Raw genomic sequence first — 20,505 nt, 5'->3', positions numbered from 1 at the left:
GTCCACCTCAAATAAATCACTTATTGGATAAGCGCCACTGTTCCATGTGTCGTCATGCTCAGAGTAGTCGTTGATTGGCTGTTTCCGCACTGCCGCTCTCTCTCACGAAGAAGATGGCTGCGTCCGTGTTGAAGGTGTGCGTGGTTCGGTTCGGGGTTGCAGCGGGCTGCCGTGGGAGGTAACTCGGTTTAATTCGAGCGTTTTATCGACAGGTACACGCTCTGGTACTGTCTACCAGCCCGGGTTCGAAAACGTGAACCCAGCACCGCTCGGGTCCGGCTTGCGCTGCATATGTACGTGCAAGTGTTACGCAACATTACTGCAACGTTTCCATAAGGGTACAAAGCACGGGTCTACGATTAGCACTCACTGATATTAATATTGAATTGTTTTCACAAGACGGCAGGTGCCAAACAACTACATTATCCTTTCAAGCGACACACACGAGATTCTGTAAAAATACAAAAATAAGTATTTTTGTCTTTGTGTGACTATAAATAGCTATATAACCTTGCCATTGCTTCCTGTTGTCAGGCGTTTGCAGTTCCGGTGCTTACAGCTGGTAATTACTGCAGAATAGACAAACAAACCGTGCTCTGAACTAGGAGTCAGAGGTTACCTTAGACCTGCCAATTAATCACGCAGGACTTCACAGTGTAAACTCCTGAGCTGTCCCCATATTCATTATAAAAACACCATGCATGTTTTTCAAAGTTGTGTGCTTATCAGTTGAATTGGCCTGCGTAACTGATGTATTGATTACTATAATTGCACAAAACCGTCCATATTATTTAAGGTTCACTTTGTTTTAAATATAAAAACATGTAATATGTGTGTGTATTAATATATAACACCAGCACGCAAAACTACAGTTGTTCTGCATTGCTGTTGTACGTTCTCTGTGAGCGTTTCTTCGAGGTTTGCAGATGTTCTGCCTTAACTTTTTTCTTTATGCACAGTTGTGTATAATAAAGGATGTCCTCCAAAAAATGACTGTATTTACTTGGCAGCGACTGTTTAACACGATCTAGTTTTGTTCCTCTTTCATCCGCTCTCTGTCTGTCTTGTAGGTTGTTTGGGGAGAATCTGGGACAACCCTGTCGAAGATTTTCTAGTGGTAAGTATCCCGTTCAACTTGTTTTCTTAGAAGGTGCTTTTAAAAGTGTTCTTCATACAAGTCTAAGAATGGTGTCATCACCCGTCACTTGGCCATTTTAAGAAAGCAGTGCAACATTTTCAATGTGAGCGAACTTGTTGAGAACATGCTGGGTATTATTATCAAATGAATGGGCACTACAGGGAAAAATGTGCTCTTTGCTCTTGGAGAAATGTAGTGACCCTGCATGGGCTGTAGGTGTCAGTATAGCTCTTCCAACAGAAAATACAACAACTTCCAGAAGGAAGGAAAAAAAATAGTGCCTGTAAAGCAAGATTAACATGGATCGTCCAGCACCGGATTATTTAATAGACTCAACTCTTTTGTACAGGAGCTGGAACGATAATAAATAACTCTGTTCTCCCTCGTGTCATTTTCAAGTTTTCTTTGTTCATGCTTTGTGTTCTGCTCATGAGAATGAAGCGCCTCACAGTTGGGTCTGTGTTCTTGTTTCAGGTCGGAGGGCTCTGCATGCTGCCTCTGTGGGAGTGGTGGCCCGCCTGCGGCCCCTACACGTGCTGTTAGCCACTGGCAGCGGCTACCTGGGCTACTCCCAGTATGGACGGTACAAGGACAGGGAGCTGGAGAGACAGGGGATCGAGGTTCCGCCACGTGTGGCTCATGAAGTGCAGGTTGGGGAAACGGTTTAGTGGTTTTTGCTGCCAAGTGCTGGGGGGTGCGGTCTCTTCCATGTAAAAACAAGCCCTCACACAGGCTTCACAGAAACAGGCGGTTACATACCTGCTGTAGAAAGTCACTGGCAGGTCAACACATGCCTTCTGCAGAGTGCGGGAGGGATACTGCGGCAGTGTGGAGCACAATGTGCAGCTCCACTGCAGCTTAGTCCTTGGACATGCAACATGCGCAACCGGCAAACAACATTACTGCCCCTGATGCAGAAACTGCTGCACTTGTGCAAGGATAAATTGCTTGCCAGTACCCCAACTTTACAATATTGCAATTCTCACATTTGATTTTGTACTAGCCTTAGTGTAATTGCCTGATGCAAACAGCGATTTTATTAGACTGTACCCAGGCAATATATCACTCCAAGCATAACATAACCACTATATCCTTTATACCATTCAAAACAAATATTCAAGAGCTTTAGGGAGCAGTTCCAAAAATGGTCCTTAACTGCAACACATGTAGCTTCCTTCTAAAGCACTTGTAATGTATTTTAAAAGCATTCCCAATGTGTTGGTGAAGCAGATCCGCTGGGGTGCCTGTGAAAGGAGGTTTGTTTGAATGGAGAGGCTGCAGCTCTGTAGACATTGAAAATGCTTTGTGTGATGCCTTTTGAAGGCGTGTTTTTTATTTTGTGGTGTTGTTCCCCTGGGCGGATATTGACTGGGCAAGCTGTTAAAGCATGTTTTGGATGCTGGGGTACAGTGTGCTGACACAGACAGCAGTGCTTTCATTGTATCTATACCCTGTTCATATCCCGTTCAGTAAATCCATACTGTGAATGTCCAGTATCTGAACTCAAGTGTGAGAGGATGAGTGATGTGCAGAGGGCTTTGATTGACATGCTTTCGGGGGGGTGTTTCAAAAGCTGCATTTCCACAATGCACAAAAAGTACCATCATGAATCACCCGGTCTGTGATGCCCCATCTTACTGTACTCTGGTCTGCTGCATATGCAAAGAGATCACAGCGAAACGACACAAGCATCTGAGAGAAATGAAGGTCTAGCTGGCAGAGCCTCTTAGAACTGGAGTTGTCTGCACGGTTCTGCTGTATTACAATGGACTTCCTGCTTCTGTTGTTGAATTGCTGTGCTTTTAAAACTTGGCAATGAAACAGAGGGAGTGCTTTGTTTAAGAGTGGAAAGACCTAGAACAGTGGCTCCACAATGCGTGGTTTGAAGTGGAAGATCACGCTATGCTGTTATTGCACAAGCCCAAGGCAAACTGGTTTGTATTCTTCAAGCAGCAGAGAGCCAGCAGCACATGCATGGTGATCCTGTGTGTCTCCTGGGTCACGAGAATGCAGCCCTCTGTTTAAAGTGCTGTTTGTTCTTGTCGCTGAAAAAGCAGCTTTACAAACACAGTGGCACTGCTGGCTCTTGCTGTGTTTGTTTAAGTTGTTTGTTTGTATCAGAAGGATGCACTTTGTGCTCCATGGTTTGTGCAACCTTTGTTTTTATCAAGCAAAACATTTTCTGAAGTGTCGGTGATATTTCAGGATTGGACAGTGAGTTCTGGAAGGTCACATTAACAGAGGCGGTGGTGTGTGCATGCTGCCCCGAGTGAGCAACACATCGGCATGTCTGATTGATACCAACACCAGGTCTAACAATGACACTTGACAGATCTGGCAGGCAGGCAGGCAGGCAGGGGGGCGAGGCGTGCGGTGGTGGTGTGTTCGGTCGATTTCCTGCAAATTCAAGCTGTTCTAGATCAATCCCAGCCTTTCCCAAAAAAAAAAAAAAAAGACATTATTCCCACTTTCTTCAGACAAACGCATCACTGCTCCTGAATTGAAGAAGTTGGGTTATTTTTTTTTCTTTGGGTTTTTTTGAAGGTGACGTGATGTTAGTGACGGTGAATCAGAAGTGGTTTTTAAGTTACCAAATCCTGCATCAGCGTGTCTGAGAGTGATTTTACTGGCTGTCTGCAAGTTACAGGAACTTAGCGACGTGAAGATTTCCTGCCGCGTCCCTGACGTAGTTTCTGTATAGCGGTAGCTCTGGACTCCGCTGTTGTGGGCTCCTTGGGGATTGAGTCAAATAGACCCAGTTCCTCTTTTCATATTTAATTGTGATACATTGCATCAGATCGATGGAGTCCCTGCTGGGACAGTATTGTGTAATAAAATACTAAAGTTTAATCTTACAGAATGTTAGGATTCAAAGGGTCATTTGTGCTTTCTACCTCCTGGAGCTGTAAATATCAAGGCTGTTTCTGTCGTTTGGCAAGAAGGCTTTCTTCTATCATTCTTGTGTAATTGTTTTATTACCTGGGTTTTTCTTTAAATACCTTTTTTAATAAGATATGTGTGTAACCGTGTATTAGCCAAATAAAAAGATTCAGATTTGCTATTAGGCTGAACACACACAGGCACATAGAAAAATTGTGCAGTGGTCTATTCCAGCAACTTGATTGCCAACCGAAAATGTGTTTGAACTCAAGTTGTCAATTTGAGATGCCAAGAAACAAAAAACTGCTTAGATTGCTTGTGTGTCTCTGGCCTTAGACCTGTGCTATGTGGAAGATCTATATATTAAAAAAAAAAAAAAAAGTGTGTTTTTTCCTTCCTCTAAACATTTCCCAACAGTACAGAAATGTGCCGTAGGGGAGGGCTGAACTTGTTATCCTCGAGTTCCAACTCATCCCCTCTCCACAGCACAGCTCGCCCCTGCAGCTCTGCTCTGCACCCTCTGACCCCTTCAAGGGGAAGTGGATTTGCTCGTCATGCAGTGGGAAGGGCAGGGCTTGTATAAATACCGCTTCCTCCAGTACACCACAGCTCGAGTCACTGAGTGAGAGAGTGAGTGTTTGGGAGTCCGTTAGTCAGCCACAACAGCTGCTAGAAGTTTCTGCTCTTTCTTAACCGGGCTGAAGTTTGGAAAGGAGTCGGGAGAACTTTCTCTGTGGAGCTTCCTAAGCACCCAGAACCCTTTGCCTTGTGTGTGTGTTGTGACTTTAATATTTCAAGCTTTAGAGATCTTTTGGATCAGTTTGCTAAACCATCAGAAAGGTTAGTGGTGTATTTTTTTTGTTGTTTGTTTTATACTCTACCCAGTTTTTTTTTTTTTTTTAAAGCTGAAATGTCTTTTTTAGTAATACAGACACGTGTGTGTAATGTATAGTATTTGACTTTGAAACACAGCATAATAACACTGAAACAACAGAGGCATGTGATCATTTTAGTCCAGTCTTTGATCCGTGATAATGAAGTTTTGAGATGGATCCTCTTAGCGGTTTAGAGATTCTGAAGTCTTGGGTATTGCTTGTTTTTCTACTAACAGCTTTCAGTTTCTCTTTTTATTATTTGTTTTAGTCTGTGCTAACCAGTCGTTTTGTTGAATTTGTGCCTTTATTTGGTGACGTACTTTTTCAGTTTAGTGAAGAAATGACTGTTGAATGTGAAGTGATGCACAAGGCTAGCTGTTCATGTGATCTTTTACAACTTCCTTCGGACGAGACCTCAAACCGAGGTCCTATTGTAAGTGACTCTGCAGCAGTGGTGGATGCATAGCTCACCCCCCCTAGTCTGTGTAAGTCGCTTTGGATAGAAGCGTCTGCTAAATGACTGATTAATAATAATAATAATAATAATAATAATAATAATAATAATAATAATAATAGTGCGAGTCGTTGGGTGGGTAATGATTCAGACGTAGAGGTGTGTGATCCGGTTGCTTTGAAATCGGATCCCCGGCTCCTGCTTTGGAACCGACGATCCAGATACAAATAGGGATCCGGTTCCACGGAGTACTGTTATGTTTTTAATAAAACTGATTATTAAAAACATTCATTTCATTTGATAACTAGAATTGACACGTTCGAGGAGGTCTGGGATTTATTTATTACAGCATTAACAGGTTGTTGTTTTTTTAAGTGTTTTTTTTTTGTATTCTATTTATTTCCCTGGAGAATAATTCAGTCTCATTTGTATATGAAGATTATAAAACTGGGACGGGTAATTCAAACTAGTGTCACTTTGACATGAAGGGATGATCGGATCTTCTTCAGATCGGCTTTGGGTAAAGTGAATGTTCTGCACCTCGATGGGATCATTCGCAAGACGACCCCAAGCAGAACACGACAAGATTTGGGTTGCATTTCCACTTGGGACCCTAACATACACTGACCTGTTTGCACATGTGGGGAAAGACTTTTTAAGTTGTAAGCTTTGTGAATTTGCAATTAACAAGGTTCATATAAAAGCACACAATGGCATTCACTGTTGTAATAAAACTGTTATTGTGCAAATTGAAGATTATTGATTATTTTGTAAACGTTAATTATACAGGGCGATTTCATAGATTGCACAGTACTGTCGGAGCATCGCAAAAGCTGCATCGTTTAAGTATCCTATCTTATATGTACAGTCTCTGGCAAATATGTTTCCTTTGCAGAACATGTTTTATGTATCCTCCAGTTAACGCAATCTGTATTTACCCCCCCACACATTGACATGTTTTTCAAAATAGTTTTGGAATCGGAATCGGAATGCCCGGTTCTGAACGGATTCCAGAAATCTCCTCAAATACACATCACTCTTTAAAAGTAGGCGCTCTGTGTGCCCTTCCAGTTGCTCGAGTTAGCTCAGACTGGTTTGTTCTCACACACTAAGGGGAGGTGTATAGGGGTCTTCATCCTTTGTATCATTTCTGAATAATATAGATCTTATTTCTGAATAATATCAAATAAAAAAAAACCTCATGTTTTAGTTCTATTAGTTCCAGTCTAAGCTACAGGCTTCAGAGGACTGAAATCTTACTCAAACACATGAGCTGTGTAGTTACCCCCCCTGTCCCCAATCATTCGTATAGCAGATTGAGAGACATTTAAAAGGGTAAGAGAAATGCTTAGCGTTTCCTGATTTTAATTAAAGATAGTGTGGTATGGGTTGTGTGTTGGTGCCTTTCTTGTTTTTAATTAATTGCATAGAATCGAACAATAATTAAAAACAGAGAGACGACACCGGTTTCGGTTTTGTAAGTCTCTAGAATGCCCTTTTGTCAGCCCTGTTGGGATGTCTTGGTGTACTTGATGCAAGAGAAGGAGGCAGGGTGCCAGGACAGTTTGTACAGATGTCTTGCAGCAAACAAAAGAAACAGAAAGCTATTGTTGGACTCGTGCCATTTGAAAAAGGAACCGTTGGTGACTCAGCTCCAAGAAGAGGCTCATCAAAGTCCCGTGCAAAAGTTCTGCTTTAGCCTTAAAAGGTAATTTAAGAGTTCTGTTAAAATCCCAACGATTCAATGAACTATGAAGCCTGCGTTAGATCAAGACAGCTCCAGTTACAGGGCGTGCACTGCAGCCTCAGCAGTGCATTGGGGCGTCCAGATTGCTTTCATGAACGGCACCAGTTGGAACTGCAGGGCTGTAATTAAACTTTGCATTTATTTCTTAGCATTGCATTGCAGCAATGGGATGAGAAGTATCTGTTATCAGTGCTGCTAGAAAGGAAGGATTACTTCCTCATAGTGCCACCTGTTTTCAGTGGCTCAGGGGAAGTGGAAAGTGGGGGAAAGGAGCAGAGAGTGAGAGGATCCGATCTGGTGATGTGCCAGCCCCCAGGGAAACCCTTTGCTGGGGAGTCCCTCAGAATAGAATGCAGAGAGGAAAGATTAAATATAGATCATTTTTTAATGGCTCACTTATAAAGCTATCCAGGATGCTTATCTTGTTACTTGTGGAATGGTTATATCAGTGTATTTAAAAAAATAATAAAATAAAATAAAATGCATTCATGTCTGATAAAATGAGAAATCTAGAAAGTTGGGAGGATTTTTGTAAATTTCATTTGTAGGTTTTAAAAAAAAAAAAAAAAAAAAAAAAAACACAAACCTTGCTGTCAGAGATTTGACTCCTCAGGGGGTTATAATCTCACTGAGCGAAGCAGATTGTAGTGTTAAATATGAAGCTGCTTTTACCGTGGCATTATCCCCTGTGTCGGCTTGCAGTGATCAATCAATCTCTCACTCATTCATTCATTCACTCATTCACAACTGCAGGGACTGTTAGGAGTTCAAACACAGGTAATGGTTTTCATTGCTAAGCAAAAAAACAAAAAGTAGTTTAAGAAGAAAATGTTGTAGTTGAGATTATCTATCTATCTATCTATCTATCTATCTATCTATCTATCTATCTATCTATCTATCTATCTATCAGGGCTGTGAGCGAGTGCAGGGTTGCCTTCTATCGAGGGAGGCTCTCGCTGCCACACAGAACCACAGAGAGGGAAGAGTTTACAGGAATGTCTGTGCTGTGTGAGTTCATTGTAGGTTCATTCTGAGACTCTAATGGACAGTTTTACACAGCCTCTTATTGCTGTGTAAATATTTCAATGTGTATATATTCGTGGTAGACCCTGATGTAGATATGACGCAGCCATCTGAAATGTTTTTGTATCAAATGGCTTGTATCAGATGGAAATGATATTGCGTTAAAATGAGCTAGTTGAAATGAGCTAGCTAGTTATACTTTTAACATTATAACAATATATCATAAGAAATGTAGTACAGGGCTCTGTAATTGCAACCTGTTCCAGTTCAGAGTGGCCAGCAAGCACACTCGTGGGCAGCCGCTGTGACCCCCCCGGGGAGTGGACCCCCCCGTGCAGTTTGCATCGTACAGCACCCTGTACGATATTCTAGGCAATGTGCATTGTGATTGAGTCAGCACCCACACTGGGCTGAGGGGGGTGAGACAGCCCCAACTCACACCACCGCTAAGCAGTCCTAGCCAATTAGGAGCAGGCCAATCCCTTTAGTGGACACATCAACCTTGTGCTGGGCACACGATTCAGACACGGACAGACAGAGAGGATTATTGTGAGCGGTTTGGATCAGGGAGGGGGAATGAGACTCCTATTGCAGAGCCGTTGCACCCGTTCCAGGTTTTAATACGAGCTTGATTAGCCACAGTGCCTAGGAAACAAGCACAGGTGTGTCTTCTTATTGTCTCGGCCGAGTTCCGTCACAGAATTCCAGACTATTGCAGGGGTCCCTCGAACCCATGGCCGGGGGGGGTCAGTGAGGGGAGTTAGTCGGATCAATTTTCAGTGTGTCGACAGCCCTTTAGATCACTTCATTGGGTTATTGACTGGTAATGTAGCAGGTTTCTCTTGCATCGGAATACTGTCTCAATGAACTGCTGGATAAGATTGGCATTTTAAACTTGAGTTCTCATTAGTTTAGCACACATTGGCAAGGTGTAAATAAATAAATAAATATAATGCTTAAAATGGGTTTTTCAAAACCCCTGTCCAAAGGTTGTTTTAAAATGAAAAAATGTGAAATAAGAAGTTTGTTTACTATTTTGTGTTGTCCAGTAGTGAATATAACAAGCTCTTCAATGCCAGCCTGGCTGCACCGAGCACTAGAGCAAGGAGACCGTATTGACGGCTTCTTACCAGCTCGTAGTGAACACGTGGAGAGACTGCAGGGTTAAATCTTGGTCATCCATCTGGAAGAATTGAAAAAGCAATGGTCACCCAGCTAATGATTCCCATGAGCTCATCTCTGGCACGGTGATTTGGGTAGATTGGTTTTCAGTTGTGGACAAACAGGATGAACAGGCTTAAAACACTGATGGCAGTGGGGATTAAATAAAAAAATAAGATGATACAGGCTCTTTCCAGTAAGACCCAGTCTGTGTTAGGAGGCCAGCGTCAGACAGTGTGGGCTCTTTCCAGTAAGTTCCCAGTCTGTGTTAGGAGGCCAGCGTCAGACAGTGTGGGCTCTTTCCAGTAAGACCCAGTCTGTGTTAGGAGGCCAGCGTCAGACAGTTCAGCTGCTGGGTACAGTGCAAGGCTCACATAGTAGAAAGCGAGCAGAGTAACAATCTGCATGACATCATTTACATGCATTCAGATACACGGAAATAGTAACTCCCTGCCGTCGAGGATCTATAAATGCTGTTTGTTTTCAAACACATGGTCCCTTGAGAGAAGCATGCAGGAGACGTTGGACAGCTGGCTGCTGTCGTAGAAAAGCTCATCTATATTTATATTGTTTTAAATTGCGCTGACGTTCATGGGAACGTCTTCCTAATGGAAACCGCCTGATATGTTGATAAGAAAGTGTCTTGAAATCCATCTGGCCCATCTGGAGTAATGGATTTGGAGTACTCTGGAGGATTCTGCTTTTACTAACCCCTGGACTGTGTAGTTCTCACTGTCAGTTTCATATAACAGCATATACCCAAGCACTATAGGCAGAACACATCTTTAAAATCTTTGAAATCTTAAGCAATCTACTGTAGGTGATTATTATTATTAATATTATTATTATGTCCTATTCTCTTGTTCTTTTGTAATGAGTACTTTTCTTATAGAGATCATTTCTTTTTTTTGCAAAGCCCGTCTGTCTGCTGTAGGAATTTGAAGTCTATTGAGGCTGCACTCTGTTCTGAGCCGGCCCAGGACAAAGCAGGGGAAGCAAATTACTGTAGTCAGCAGAAGCCTCCGGAGAAGCTGGGACCCAGGACTACGTCACACGCTTGTGCTTGCGTGTTGGAGACTGAGCGAGGCTGAGCTTGCGGGGGAGAGAGCGAGGGAGAGGGAGAGAGAGAGAGAGAGAGAGAGGGGATCGGCTTAAGTCTTTGATCATGTGTCAATCGAGCCTGCAGCGTCCACCGCTGAACCCAGGGAAATGGTGAGATGCCACAGATCTGTAAATAGTCCTCCTTCTTGCTGCTACAACCTCCGCAAAGTTAAAATTCATGTCCGACGGCCTCGGCCCGACAGCTCCAGCCAGGCAGGGGAGGAGCAGGACCTGCAGGACAGAGAGGGGGGAGGCCAGGCAGAGGGGCCTGCCTCGAGCCGGAGAGCCCGCTTCAGGTATCGTAGCTGTGCAGAGTCCGTCTCCATGCCTCCACAGGATTACTCAGCAGCAGCAGAAGCAGCAGGGAAAAGCTTGTGCTTGCCCTAATTACTGTAATGTGTGTGTTTGGATTTGAACAGGGCTGGGTGGAGGGGGGCAGGTTGGTAAGTAGAAAGATAAGTTAGTTAAGGGAACACCCGGGTGTATTATTTGAGAGATTGCATTTTCTGGTGCTACAGGACTTTTCCTGTTCGTGGGATTGTAAAAACCTTGTTTTTGTGTTTAGGATGCGTGTGTGTGTGTTTGAAAGAGGATGGATTGAGATACAGGGATGCTATAGTACACTGATTGGCCAGGCTGTGTCTGCAGAGAAAGGGAGGGGGAGGGCCGTGGAAAGAGGGCAGTAGGGAAAGAGGAGAACGATCCCCCCCCCCCCCTCTCTCACTCGCTCTACATTGTGCACAGCACCAGGGCTTTAAGAAAACATTCTGAGATGTATGTGGGAAATACAGCAGAAATGCACTGGGGTAGGATGCTGCTGTGGTGAGTAACGTGGGTTTGGGGGAGGCAGGAAAGTAAACATTTTGTGCAACGCTAGTGCCTGCTCACTGGATTGTAGTGTGTGTGTGTGTGTGTTCGTGTGTGTGTGTTTCCTGGCATTGTGATAGCAGCTGTTTTCAGGATTCCTGGTCGTTGTTTGACAGAAGGAAAGCTGTGATTTGGATGTAAACACAAGCTGACCAGAATGCTTTCTCTTCAAGAGGAGAATAGGAGCTCGGCTAGGCTGGCTCTTGTCTCCTCTAGTGCTAGTCTGTTGTTTTCCAATCTGTTTGTGCGCTCAGGAATCAGAGAGTCAAACTGTTTTAAAGGCTGGGTGAGCAGAATTAATACAGTCGCTTCTGCAGGATTTATCTTCGGGTGTTTTGTTTCTTTTGTATGCAACAGCTGTGCAAAGAGACACGCACAAAAAAAAACAAAAAAAAGATTTGAACCGCTTTACCTAGCAATTGTAAACAAGGCTCTTGCTGCTTCCATTTTAACTGTGCTGGGACACCGACATGCCTTCAAAGAAAGAATCAGATTGAGTCTCAGGCACAGCTGTGTCTTTGTTGTCCATCTGTTAGGGTTTCTGAAACGCAGAGCAGGCAGGCAGGCAGGCAGGCTTGTATTTTCAGGCCTGCTGTTAGGCAGCGTAATTAATTCCTCTTTGGAGGCAGAGTTGAGGCCCAGTTCGATTAAGAGGGGGGACGAGGGGAGGGGGGGGGGGGGTGTACAAAATGCCCCTCAGAGCCTGGATTAACCTGCTGAGGTGTAATCCAGCTCAGTGTGGGACATGCAGAGCTCATCACTTTCAACAGAACATGACCTCGTTCACCGACACATACTGTCAAATACAAGCCCGATCCAATGCCTGCCTTCTTTATTGGTTCATTCATTCAGTCACTTATTTATTTAGCCTGATTCCTTCATTTAAAGTTTGAAGATAGTAAACGTGCTTTTAGAACACAGCAACAGTTTCGGTTTTTATATATATATTTTTTTCAATGCCAAAACCAAGGTGGAGCGGCCTCTTCCTGTTTCTGTGTCGCACTTCCACAAATGTGGGACTCTGTCTTCAAACTCCGTGCAGAGAGAGAGAGAGAGAGAGAGAGAGAGAGGCAGAGGCAGAGGCAGAGGCAGAGGCAGAGGCAGGCAGAGAGACAGAGAGAGAGAAAAACACACAGATGGTTGCTATAGTCCCTTGCAGTTGCTATAGTCCCAAGCTGATTTTGGCTCTCAAACTCTACCCAGGCAGTACAATAAAATGTCTAATCTGATACCACTTCACCCAGAGTACAGTTACTATGGAGATGCATTGAGTTTCCTGTAAACTCCAGGAAACTGCTGCCTGCTCTTCTTACTTACTGGCCAGGATGGGGTGGGGGTGGATTTCTTAAAATGGGATGCTTTAAATGAAACCATGCGGTCTACTGCACAGATACTGCTGACATGCTAATAACCAGTCTACATGTTTTGCTATTGTGTGCACTGTGTTTATTAATCACTCTTACTGGCTTGTTTGCAGGAGCTCCTCCCTGCACACATCTGCACATGCTGCTTCAGTTCACAGGGATGTGCACACATCTGCACATGCTGCTTCAGTTCACAGGGATGTGCACACATCTGCACACGCTGCTTCAGTTCACAGGGATGTGCACACATCTGCACATGCTGCTTCAGTTCACAGGGATGTCCCCATGCAGGGAAACCTGGGTGGCGGTGTGTGCTTCATTTCTGTTGTATTTTGTGCAGCAGGTCAAGATTATCCCATCTGCGTGCTTGTTACTTGTCTCATTGCTACACAAAAATGAACCAAGGGAGACGACAGGTCAGCAACACAAAGCCTTTTTTTTTTTTTAATTATTTGAATAGTAAATAGTTTCAAGAAGTACCTGGACTGCTCTGCTGCTATTCAGGCTTTCACGCCCCAGGCCGTAAGAAGTGGGGCTGTAGGAATGCACCGTGCACAGCAGCAGGGCTCCTCATAGCTAGCAAATCTGAGTGTTCCAGAGCGCTGAAGCGTGCAGGGCATTTCAAACTACAATCACACACACAGACACCTGGGTTTACACTTGGGTCAATCACACTTGTAACCTGCACTTTTCCATGTCCTAAGAGCATGGGGTCGGATCTCTCCTCTGTCTATAAATCGCATCTGTAGCGCGCAAGCACCACAATTTCAAAAAGAAAAGAAATCATTTTGTTAATATTTCAAAACTGGGTAGTGAACTCCTCCCAATTTTATATGAAGAGCTGCTGCATGAACCAAAGTTGTTTTTTTAAATAGTTTTCTGTTGCATTAATATTCCTTTTTTTGGGTAGGAAATAAATGCATTGATAAATGATAAATGCGTTGATAAATTGAGTGGTGCAAAAGCTGTTTTTTAAATGGTGGCTACCTCTCAGTGCTCTACTCTAGCCTGTATTATTTCAACAAGGCTGCATCTGTCACTCATCCTAAGGCCTCTGTCTACAGTAAACCGCTCTTTCTGTTGTCATTAATCATCACCTTCGCAGTCTAGACTGCCGTCGGGTAGACAGCGCGCAGTACTGCGCTGTAAATACACGTCCGAATGTTCTGACCACGAAAGCGAATCAGATTCGTATTGAGCGTTCTGTACGGGAGCTCTGCTCTGTGATGCACAGAAACAATGCAGAATGTTCAGTGTGCCAGCGTCTGACACGCTCGCTCTGCCGAGATGAGACTGGGCTGGTTTATTTACTAGCGGAGAGGCGTGGTTCAGGTGGTTGATCACAGGGACTTGTCTGGCTGGCAGTTTAGCAGGGCTCCTCTTAAGACACCTGTCTCCATGCGCTGGTGTTGCTGAGCTTTTCGTCTGGCTTGTAGAGCTGGCTGTGGAAACTGGGCAGCCCCTGATTCAGTGAAATAGCAGATCACTGCAGTAGGTCTACTGACCCGAGTCACGGAGCTCCTATGAGGTTGTAGTCAGACAGTGAGTCGCGATGTTCAGCTGGGATAATCTTGAGCCTGCTCTTGCACTGATCGGCATGAAGACGTTGGGAGTAAGTTGGTGCGAGTGGGAACTGAGTCTCTCCCTTATAAAACGTTTTGCTGCAGTATACCGTTGCGAAAGCATCTAGCAAAATGTAGCGAAGCATGGTGCAGAACCATGCTATACCGAGGAGTAAATGCATAGCATACACATAGGAAAATACTGTGAAATAATCGGTGTGCAATCTCAAGCGATCTGATCTGATGTGTGTGTGTGTGTGTGCGTGTGTGTGATCCCACAGGTTACACTTCCCCCAGCTGGCTCTGAGACGCAGGCTGGGTCAGCTGAGCTGTATGTCCAAGCCTGCCCTGAAGCTGCGCTCCTGGCCTCTCTCCTTCCTCTATTACTTCCTGCCCTTCGGTGCTCTTAAACCCCTCTCCAAAGTGGGATGGAGACCGAGCAGCAGGGTAAGTGTTCTCCTCCGCGGGACGCCTCTGTGTTTACTGTACGCGCGAGTATCGATGCACTGCCTCTGTGTCTGCCTCTGTTACCCCAGCATCCAAAACTCTCACACAAACCTGAACAAATAATTCATCTGCTTTTTTACTTCCTTAGTGTGCCTTGTTTCCACTGGCCCTCCAAAAAATAAAAAAAGTGTTCTGAAGTTGTAAAGTTTAGGTTGCTGAACCTGCAGTTCCGGAGCAATGCTTTTTTTGTTTTTTTTTGTTTTTTTTCCTAGGTTCTAGACCTCTGTTTTGTACTGCTGTAAAACATGAGCAAGAAATGTTCCTACTAAGTAAGCCCCTACATTTAAGTGACTTGCTGCAGCTGAATTTCTCACCAGGTTTAAACCAGGTTAAGCTGTATATGGCTGATTCTTCAGCCCACCCCCATGAAATACAAATCACATCTATTAGAAAATGAAGCACTCAGACTGCCTAGCAGTGCATCCCTATTTCCTTGTTGCTGTGCAGCAGTAGTTCATTGTAGTTCTTAAATGCCATACAGTGCAAGATTCACAGGACCATTGTCTTAGCCCTAAGCACAGATGTTCTGCATGACAGACATTCTGAGTTGTGTAAACATGCTGTTACATTATCCCCAGAACGTTTGCACAGCAGGAAACCCTGGAACTGAGAACAGTGGGATGCATTCTCCACTTGCCCTTCTTCGTTTGTGTTGGAAGTGGTCCTTGGTTCATTTAAGTCTGCATATGCTCTGAACTCAGTTTCAAACACTCTGAAATGTAACCGGCTGCAAGTTCATAGTCGTAAGTTGTTTCCTTTAAACACTTGTGACAGAGACACTCTTTCTAGTTAATAAGTGTACACTTAGTCAAACAAACGAAGGCTATTTCTAGCATGGCTTGCTGTGTGTGTGTTGTGCTCTTGTCTCTTGTTTGGGTGCTTGTTGACCGCAGTGTCACGCTGTGTTCCAGGTTGCCCTTTACAAGTCCATCCCCACACGCTTGCTGTCCCGGGCGTGGGGCCGGCTCAATCAGGTGGAGCTGCCGACCTGGCTGCGGAAACCAGTCTACAGCCTGTACATCTGGACCTTCGGGGTGAACATGAAGGAGGCGGCTGTGGAGGAGCTGCACCACTACAGGAACCTCAGCGAGTTCTTCAGGAGGAAGCTGAAGCCACAGGCCCGCCCCGTCTGCGACTCGCACTGTGTGGTGAGACGCTTCATCTTTTTCTTGCTAAATGTACCAGTGGGAAGATCCTGCTGGCAATGCTGCAAATCTATTGTGGGATTTTACATTACGCGCTTTTTTTATATGCGGTTTTTTGGTTAATAATAATTTGATAAAATAAAATACTTCTATGTGCATGCAAAATATATTTGAGAATTCGGGTGACTTTTTTTCACAGGTCACAAATATCAATTGGTCTTTTTTTATTTATGCAATTTAAACTTCAGTCTGTCAACTCCCGAATGCATTTAGCTAGAACTCTGCGTGATCACAAACCTGCTGAGAGAATTCACTGCCTTACTGCGGTCGTTAGACCCGTCAGATTACAGACCTGTCGAGCTCGTTCACTTAACCTAATGCGAGAAACAGTACAAGTGTTCCACCTTCAAAGTAATCCTGCTAATCGCTCCTGGCTTTCCGAAGTTTGTCCCTGCAATGTGAGTCACTCAGACCCAACAAACTTCATTGCAGAGCCCCTACATCTGCACTGGTGAAGACCGTACTGGGGCCAACCTGTATTTCTCCTAACATTTCTCAGTATATTCTGGAGTATCTATCTTGACGTGTGTAGCACTCTGATGTAAACCTCCATGCGCTCCTTTAGAACCGGTGCAGTGTGGTCTGCATTAACCCTTCCCTCCAGGAAAGCATGCATGGTCAGATATAGTGGGTAGGCAGGCTGGCATGTGCTGTGCTAGAGTGTGTGGCTCTGACTGCAGGTTTGAAGTGACGGAGGCCGGATTTTATTTCTTTTATCGTCTTCTCTCTTCTAGATCAGCCCCTCGGACGGCAAGATCCTCCATTTCGGGCGGGTGAAGAACTGTGAGGTGGAGCAGGTGAAAGGAGTCACCTATTCACTGGAAACCTTCCTCGGCCCACACACCTGGACAGACCTGAACATTAAGAAGAGTAAGCATGTGTGCACAGCGGTGTGTGGAGCAACCACAGAGCTGCAGGAACGCTCGATGCATGGAAAAAGAGAACCTGAATTCAGGGATGGAAACAAGGCTCCTATTGCAGTGTGATCCATTCCTGGTTTTACTAGGAGTTTAATAACACACCCTGGGGCTAATCAAGCTCTTATTACAATCTGGAGTGGGGGGGAAACTGCTATGCAAGGGGAGTCTTATTTCCATCCCTGAAATGAAATGGTTGAATTAGTAGAAATATATATATACAATAATTTTCACAGGAATAAAAATGTTATAGATTAGTTTTATTTAAAAAGTAATGTGAATGCCTCTTTTAGGCTGCGTTCCTGGTTTTCAGTGTGTATTCTGGTGTATTGGCTCCGCAGGTGAAGACGACACAGGCTCGTTCCAGGATCTTCTGGTAACGAAGGAGGGTAACGAGCTGTTCCACTGTGTGATCTACCTGGCACCGGGGGACTATCACTGCTTCCACTCCCCCGCAGACTGGCGCGTGGCACACCGGCGCCACTTCCCTGGTGAGCAGAGTCCTGCACATTCCCTGCTCTCAACAACACCTCATCTCTTACTTTACACAATGACCTGGCTTTATAAAGTATCTTCCATTAATAATAATAATAGAAATAACATGAAATTAGAAATTTTAGCTACACATTTCACATGAATGCTGCATGGTACTGTTTAAATAAACTGCCGTGTTGGTTTGATAGACAGCTTCAGGCAATCGAACCCAAGCCCACCTTTACCAAACAAACCCAAGATCTTTAGTGTCTGAGCTGCAGAAGCAGTTTCACTTGCCCTGGCGAAGGCTCTGTCAGCGGCACTCCGTAACTGTGTTCTCTCTTAAAATCACTAATCCAGACAGCCACGCTGTACTGCCCTAAAACAATGGCACTCAAATGAAAGTGATGACAGGTGTGGTGATGCAGGCTTTTCCTTGGATTGATCCCGCAGTAACTGAACGGATCATTGCACTGAAAGTCAGGCATGTGCGGATCTCATGCCAGTGCAGTTAAAGCATATTCATGTACGATTTCACAGTGTCGGTACTTTTTTAAACAAGTTAAAGAAGTGGATGGATGTGAGATGTGAGAGCCAGCGCTGCTGCAGTAATGACAGGGAGATTAAAATTGCCTGTTGATGCAATGCAGGACCTTGGCAGCAAACCCCACCGGCTTGAGCCCAGAGCCCCGCGAGCAGAAAAGAAATGTCGTGCAACAGCTGATGGGACCCCAGCAGGGAATGCCATCGTCAGCAGAAAGATGCTGAATGATGTTGTGTTTAATTGCAGCTGAGAGAGCCAATTCATTAATTCCCGCAGGATTACACAGGAATGAATAACTGCTGTTTCAACAAAGGGCTTCGTTGTGTGTGTTTTTTAAATGTCATTTGCCTCTTGTCTGCTGAATCTTGGCTTTCCCTGGGCAACGGTTAAAATATTCTTTGTGCAACAGGATTTAACAAAAAAAGGAATGCAGATTATTTATAGAATTTAATGTCTATAAAATATATATTTATACATTGAAACCAGCAGTCACTGGACTGTTAGCACTGTTGAATACCCCTGCTGTTCATTTACATTGAAAATAATAATAATAATAATAATAATAATGATGATGATGAAATAAAATCTGTTATCTGGTCTGTTCCTGCAGGGTTTACTGTGCCTGTCTGTCTGCATGTGTAATAATAAGTCTAAGTATTATAAAATATACATTATTGAAAGTAGCTGCTGAAAGTTTGACACAATCAATATATTTTTCATTGAAAAAAAAAAATCATTGCTTCTTTTTTTTCTCTCTTTCCCTCTCTCTCTCTGCAATGATCTTCTCCTCTTGTGCTCCGCTCGCTGCAGGATCCCTCATGTCGGTGAACCCTGGCGTTGCACGCTGGATAAAGGAGCTGTTCTGTCACAACGAGCGCGTGGTCCTCAGCGGAGAGTGGACACACGGCTTCTTCTCGCTCACCGCGGTCGGGGCCACTAACGTAGGATCCATCCGCATCTACTTTGACAGGGTGAGTAGCAATATGACACCTAAAAACATCTAGAGTGCACTGAAGCTGTATTATGACCGCCATCCAGCACCTAATGCCACAGGTATATTTTCCAATAAGACCGTCACTCCACTGTCCTCTCCTCCCTCCACCTCTTCTGTTCTGTTGTCGTTTAGTCTGGAAGAGCGGAAGAGGTCTTCTATTACGTTTGATCTAGATTGTCGTTTTTCGACCTGCACAAACCTCTGCTTGAATGTGCGTGAGTTTATGTGTGAGTTAACCACTTGTAACCACTTGTGTTTTCCTAGGAGTTGCACACAAACAGCCCCCGCTACAGCAAAGGTTCCTTTAATGACTTTAGCTACATCTCCAACAACAACAAAGATGGGGTGACCATGCGGAAAGGGGAGCACCTGGGGGAGTTCAACCTGGGGTCCACCATCGTCCTCCTCTTCGAAGCCCCCAAAGACTTTACCTTTAACATCAGCGCTGGGCAGAAGATCCGCTTTGGAGAAGCCCTCGGGACCATGAGAGGGACTGTAACGGATGCGGAAAAGGACTCCGAAGGGAACGTGTGAACTGGAGCAAAGAGGAGCGAGACGCCAGACTACTGGAAGATTTGTTATCTTCTGCCCAGGACCGGCATGAATGTACTTGAGAGACAACATGCTTCTATTTACACTTCTCTCTCTCTCTCTCTCTCTCTCTCTCTCTCTCTCTCTCTCTCTCTCTCTCTCTCTCTCTCTCTCACACACTCCTCATCGCTTGCTATGATGAGAACAGTGCCAGTTGCTTCTATCAAAGGGAAGTTGTTGATTCTTAGTCACACTGAGATTATTCTTTTTTCCCCGTTTTTTAAAATCTCCACAAAGTTGCATATACTGTAAGCAGCACCTTTTACCGTTTTTAATACAAAAAACCACAGAAACACACACGCAGGGGAAAAAAAAACAAAAAAAACATTGTTATGTAAATCAAGTTTGAAGCCACAATCTTCTCGCAGCTTTCTTCACACAGCTTTTTACTAATGCGTCGAAGGGTCTTGGCTGGAGCCCCAGTGGCGGCCAACAATCCACTAGTTTAAACGCCTGGTGCTGAACTCTACTTGATCTGTTTCGTTTCGTTGTAGTGCCAAAAAGGTTGTACGTTTCTGTTCGTGGGGTGGGGTTTGGTTGTTATTTTTTATAAGGGGCTGTTAATCTAAAGATGCCTACAGTATAGGCTTTTGTTTTGCTGTTCCATCAAGGAAGCTATGTGATGACACGGCTTGGCAGTCTGTCCTGCTTGCTCTGTCACACTGAAGAACCTGGCTGGCCACCAGACGCACACACACACACACACACACACACACACACAGAACTCGAACCCTCACAGAACTCGAACCCTCACAGAACTCGACTCATGACCAGTGTCTCCTGGCTTAATCACGCAAAAAACTACAAAAACAAGGGGCAGGTTGATGCCAAGAACCTTCTAGGCTGAGTAGCTCCGATAAGAGAACCCACTGGGGGATTTCAAGTTAGTTATACAGTATTTTTTATATGTAATGTAAAATACTTGAATCATTTACTCATTTAACACTGCATACATTTTAAATAATAAAAAAGTCATTAATACAAATTTTAAAATGCCTATTCTTAACTGGGTTTTGTAAATTTTCATTTAGATTGTTTTCATTTGCATTTTTTTTGGGGGGTTCTCAGAAGAATTTGCCTTTACTTAAAAAAAATAATAGT

General features: G+C 44.2%; 1 protein-coding gene across 10 annotated transcripts; it reads left to right on the top strand.

Moving 5' to 3' along the window:
- The first annotated feature begins 77 nt into the window (after positions 1–77).
- On the top strand, positions 78–20,389 carry LOC117428179 (phosphatidylserine decarboxylase proenzyme, mitochondrial-like). 10 transcript variants are annotated; one of them, XM_058994257.1, is made up of 8 exons: positions 78–178; positions 1,071–1,117; positions 1,613–1,788; positions 15,591–15,827; positions 16,619–16,754; positions 17,143–17,292; positions 18,630–18,790; positions 19,078–20,389. In XM_058994257.1, the coding sequence occupies exons 1-8, from the start codon at positions 114–116 to the stop codon at positions 19,345–19,347; spliced, it is 1,242 nt and encodes a 413-aa protein (XP_058850240.1). In that variant the 5' UTR covers positions 78–113; the 3' UTR covers positions 19,348–20,389. The 10 variants fall into 10 exon arrangements, with proteins under 10 accessions (XP_058850240.1, XP_058850242.1, XP_058850238.1 ...); XM_058994259.1 differs by lacking the exon at positions 78–178 and adding an exon at positions 213–293; XM_058994255.1 differs by lacking the exon at positions 78–178 and adding an exon at positions 687–796.
- The last annotated feature ends 116 nt before the right edge of the window (positions 20,390–20,505 follow it).

The sequence above is a fragment of the Acipenser ruthenus genome, chromosome 21, assembly GCF_902713425.1.
Source record: "Acipenser ruthenus chromosome 21, fAciRut3.2 maternal haplotype, whole genome shotgun sequence".
Classification (NCBI taxonomy): Eukaryota; Metazoa; Chordata; class Actinopteri; order Acipenseriformes; family Acipenseridae; genus Acipenser; species Acipenser ruthenus.
Note: the sequence above shows the minus strand (reverse complement) of the source record. Positions and strands in the feature narration are given on the sequence as shown.

Excerpts from the sequence above, each read along its gene's own strand:
- LOC117428179 (XM_058994254.1), top strand. The coding sequence starts at position 10,488 with ATGGTGAGATGCCACAGATCTGTAAATAGTCCTCCTTCTTGCTGCTAC. Across the intron at positions 14,620-15,590 it reads GATGGAGACCGAGCAGCAGG|GTTGCCCTTTACAAGTCCAT; the intron begins GTAAGTGTTCTC and ends GCTGTGTTCCAG. Across the intron at positions 15,828-16,618 it reads TCTGCGACTCGCACTGTGTG|ATCAGCCCCTCGGACGGCAA; the intron begins GTGAGACGCTTC and ends TCTCTCTTCTAG.